Raw genomic sequence first — 4,572 nt, 5'->3', positions numbered from 1 at the left:
GTGGGGTGGGGATGGATGGTGACAGCTCGAGGGAGCGGGGGCAGGACCGGAGGGCCAGTGCGCCAGGAGTCGGGGGGGAGGGGGGTGGCGGACGAGGCGGCAGCCCGGGGCAGAGCGGCCTTCCCGCCAGGGCCCCAGTGTGGCTACTGTGGGCACGCCAAGGCCTTCCCGACCTGGCACTTGGGCCTCAAATGTGCTGTCTGCAGACTGAGCCCCCAGGCTAGGAGAAGGGGGCCGCTCGAGGCGCGGCGCCGAGGGAGGGGTGTGGGGAGCCCCGCCTACATGTACTCCGAGACCGGGGCGTTGGAGATGGTCTGGGCCGGGGGCTGCAGGCTGGTCTGGCTGCCCAGGCCGCTGCTGTAGCTGCAGAAGCTGTGAAGCGGCCCCCGGGGAGGGATGTGCGTGGCAATGCGCCGGGCCTGGGGGTTGAAGGGGTCGTCATCATCGATGTCATCATAGTCTCGGTCCCTAAAATGACAGGATCCAAGGACAGGTGAGGGGTGGGCATCACCTGGGCAGGCTGGCCCTGGACCCTCCCCGGTCACTTTCCTTGCAAGGCTCCCCCTCGACTTGAGCTTTCTCTGAAAGATGGTCCTTAGTCCTGCTTGTGCAGACTGCCACTTTCCCACCCACCTCCTCCAGGAAGCCCACCATGCTTCTCTTGTCTGATTTCCTCTGTTGGCTTTAGGGATGAAAGGTTTGCTGATAACAGGGTTACAATGTTCCCTTCCTGACATCCCCTGGGGCACCTCCCCCAGGACTGAAAAAATCTCATGGAGGACAAGAAAGGGGACACTAAGCCGTGACATGATGGCTGTCACCCTACTCTGTTCAGTCTCTGCCTGGACCCCCAGGCCCATTTTCTGGGGGGGTCTGTCTGGACTCTCAGGGAGGCTTCTGTAGAAATGCACCTGCCCCTGGTGAATGCCTGCCCCTGCCCCACCCTGTCCGTGCACCTCTCAGCTCTCCCCCCTGCCCCGCACCCCTGGAGGTCTCTCCCCGGGCAGCCCACCTGGTGGTAAAGCTCTTCCAGGCTCTGGGTCCCACGCAGATCACGGTGGAGAAGGCGAGGGCGGCCAGCAGGGAGAAGAGACCGAGGCAGAGCAAGCCCTCGATGCCGTCAAAGCAGACCCCGGTGAGAGCATCCAGGTAGTCCTGGAGGAGGGCGACAGGCAGTTGGGGGCCCAGGGCAGGCTGGGGTCTGAGCAGGTCTCTGACCTGGGACCTCCTGCTGGCCTCATCCCAAACACTGCATGTGACCGGTAAGGGCCCATGCTCCCGAGGCCCAGGGCGGGGCTCTGGGGTCATTCTGCCCACTCTTGCTTAGCACCTACTGTGTGCCGGCATGAGATGGCTCTGGGAGACACACAAGGCCAGAGGAGAGGGGCCAGATGGCAAGAAGGAGCGGCGCCCACCCCGAGAGGTGAAGCGCAGGGCACGCGTTGGCAAGCTCAGGAAGGAGAAAGAAAGGGGCTGAGACGCTGCCAGGGCCTTCCGGGAGGGTCGGGGGTGGGGGGGGGGACGATCCAGCGTGCCTGCTGCTGCGTGTAGAGGCCATGGTGGCAAGGGGAGGCAAGAGAAGCGGGGACCGGTTAGGCGGCCACGGCTGACCCAGGGCTGCAGGAGCGTGGCTGTGGTGGAGGGAGAGGCAGGTGGATGAGTCCTGAGCTGGGGCTGTGCCCTTTGGACATGCTGAGGGACGTGATGGGGCGAGAGGGCCCCAGGGCCACGCCATGGTCTCAGCTCTACAGCCGGACTACCAGGGCCCAAAACCCCAGCCCTGGATCCTCCAGCTCCGGAACCTTCAGGGACCGCTTTACTGAGATATGATCGATAGTTAGATATGGATGGCGGCCACGATCGCCGTGACGACCCCACGCGGGGTCTGAAAGCTGCCCACAGACCAGCTTCCTGCTTCGGGAGAGGGGGCTCTATCCCACTGTGCCTCTGCATTGGTGTCTGGCATTCCAAGTTCCCGGAGGGGTCGCGCTGGCACCGAGGCCCACTTAGGAAGAGCAATGGGTGGACCAGATGACCGGGAGTCCGGCACTGGGGCACGGGCCCCCCCCATCTAGGCCAGGTCCACCTGTGTTCCGGGGTTAACCAAAGCCCTGCTCTTCCGGCCCCCAGCCCCTTCCTCTGGGTCTCCCTGTCTCGGCCAGGCACCTCGTCTGCCTGTCGTCTGTCTGCCCGCCCCGGTGGCCTGGAAGGGCCCGCAGCCTGCCCGCGCCTGCCTGGCTTCTCTGGGAAAGGTGCTCTGCGGGCGCCCCTCCCTCCCGCCCCCTGCCCAGCCCAGCACCTTGTGCAGCCCCCGGCAATCCAACAAGGCGGTGAGCTGGTGCAGGCTGGCCTCGGAGGAGTTCAGCAGGAGCTGGATGGCAAGCAGCTCGCTCTGGAGTGGAAGGAAGAGGCAAACCTGAAGACGCAGGCCGCGGCGGGGGAGCGTGGGGAGGGAGTCACGGGCACCGCTCAGCCCACGCACAGAGGAAGGCGCCCAAAGACGGGGGCGGGCCGGGGGAAGGGTCCAGCGGAGGGGCTCCCCTCCTGCAGCAGGATGCTGCCCTACCTGCGCCGTGGGGAACAGCGGCACGGCGAACCGCAGCAGTCCGGCCACCTGGACCTGCATGGTGGTCAGCGAGCGCTGGAAGATGGTCAGTGCCTGGTCCAGGAGAGACCCAGTGAGCTGTGACGGCCCAGACACCCCCAGTGCTGGGCCTGCACCCCCGGCGTCCCCCCTCCCGGCTGCAGTGGCAGCGGTGTCCCCAAAGGGGTCCCCGTGCCGCAGGCAACCGGCCTCCTCCCTCAGGCTTCCGAGAGCCCCACCGTTCTCCTGCTCCCTGCCACGGGCAGCTGGGTGCGGGGTGCCCAGACCCACTGGGAGCTTGGGGGGGATGGGGAGTCTCGGGCCGCCCCGACCACTGACCCAGAGGACACCCAAGAAACGGGCAGCTGCATCCTCTGCCCGCTGGCCAGCTCTGGGGCTTGGGGGCAGGATGGAGTGGCTGACGGGGGGCTGAGGGCGGGCTGGGGGCCGGTCTGGGGGGGCCGTACCTGCTGGAAGGGGCTGCTCGTGCTCTGACCGCAGTACAGGTAGTAACGGGTCACCGCTGCGAGGGCGAGGCACGGCGTCAGGAGGCTCCGGGGCAGGCTCCCGGCCGCCCGCAGAGGCCTGGCCTGGCCTTCCTCCCGCCCCCCGGCCCGGGAAGTACGCACGTCCCAAGGCATCGGGGCCCAGCTGGACCCCGAGTCTGGGCACCGGGAGGACTCTGGCGACTGCAGGGCCAGAAGGGAAGCGGGTCCCGGCCAGCTGCGAGGCCGGCGAGGCCGGTTACCTGTGCTGACGTGGCCCTCCGTGACGTTCAGGAGGAAGGTGTCGGGGGCCGCACAGAAGTCGCTGGTGCCCTGAACGGGAGGCAGGGGAGAGTGGGGACCTGTGGCCAGGCCCCTCACTCACCCAAGTGGGGGCGGGGGGTGGGCCGGCTCCCCCTCGGACCCAGGCTCCGCCCCTCCCAGGCCCCGTAACCCCTCGGGGCCTCGTCCATCCATCCCGCTCTCTCCCTCGTGCCTGGACACAGCATCTGTTGCCTCGGAGCCTGGGGCCCTCCTCCCCAGAATCTCCTCTCACCTGTGTTCTCTGTGGGCGCTTCCTTTCCGCTCTACTCCTCACCCCTCACCTCTGCTTTACAGCCCTGACCACGGTGGGGGTGCTGTTGCAGGAGGCCCAGAATAGTGCTCGAGGCCAGAGCTCAGCTTCCCCAAATCCCGCCCTCTCCATCCAGCATCCCAGCAGAGTCCCGGGGTCCTGCACCTTGCATGGAAATCCTTTCTGGGGACCAGGAGGTGGGGGTGGGGCTGGCTATCGCCTATTAAAATGCGGGGGTATCTTCAGCCCCCTCAAAGGCCCAGTCACACTGGGGTCCCTCACTCCAGGGCCTGACTAAGGGCTTAGGGAAGCAGCATCTCTCCTTGGCTGACTTGCATTCCAGGGCACTCATGGGAGGATTAGAGCACCGGGCTTTCCGGCAACCCAAAGCCTGAGGGAGGCGCCCCACCTGAGAAGGGTCTCCAGCAGGGAGTCTGGGGGCTAGTGGGATGCAGTCAGGACTTCCAGAGAGGGCCCTGCCCTGCCCTGGGGCCACCCCCACCCCCTGGAGCTCCTGCTCCCAGCTAAGGATGCCTCTGACCTGGGCCCTCCTTCGGGGGCTTCTGTTGCCAAGTGAAAGCTGCAGGTGGCGGGAAGGAGCCCGGGGAGGGGGCAGCCACCGCCCCCCCTTCCTGGCAAGCTCTTCAGGAGGCTGCTGTGAGCCAGGCAGCTCAGAACCAGGGCCCCTGCATTCAGTGGGCTGTGTGGGGGCCTGCTGTGGGCTGTGTGGGCTCGCTGTGGGCTGTGTGGGCTCACTGTGGGCTGTGGGGGCCCAGTGTCCAAGGCTTCCCGCCTCCCCGCCTCCCCAGACGAGGCATGGCCTGGGAAGGAGAGAGCTGGGGCTGCAGGGGGCAGGCCGCACCACCCTCCTGCCCAGAGCCAGGGGCTCCCTCCCTCCCTCCCGCCCCAGGCAGCCAGCCCCAGGCCAG

At 67.1% G+C, this 4,572-nt stretch overlaps 1 protein-coding gene across 1 annotated transcript in view; it reads right to left on the bottom strand.

Annotated features, from left to right (window-relative positions):
• Nucleotides 1-4,572, bottom strand: part of TTYH2 (tweety family member 2) — a 28,344-nt gene that overhangs the window by 4,262 nt on the left and 19,510 nt on the right. Inside the window, exons 7-12 of the mRNA XM_012732988.1 lie at nt 3,333-3,402; nt 3,052-3,107; nt 2,567-2,659; nt 2,300-2,392; nt 1,013-1,155; nt 283-468 (exon numbers count right to left, since the gene is read on the bottom strand). Coding sequence (XP_012588442.1) covers nt 283-468; nt 1,013-1,155; nt 2,300-2,392; nt 2,567-2,659; nt 3,052-3,107; nt 3,333-3,402 — 641 coding nt within the window. The remainder of the gene's footprint in view (nt 1-282; nt 469-1,012; nt 1,156-2,299; nt 2,393-2,566; nt 2,660-3,051; nt 3,108-3,332; nt 3,403-4,572) is intronic.

This window comes from Condylura cristata, unplaced genomic scaffold (assembly GCF_000260355.1).
Source record: "Condylura cristata isolate star-nosed mole 26May11 unplaced genomic scaffold, ConCri1.0 scaffold00038, whole genome shotgun sequence".
NCBI classification, from domain to species: domain Eukaryota; kingdom Metazoa; phylum Chordata; class Mammalia; order Eulipotyphla; family Talpidae; genus Condylura; species Condylura cristata.
Note: the sequence above shows the minus strand (reverse complement) of the source record. Positions and strands in the feature narration are given on the sequence as shown.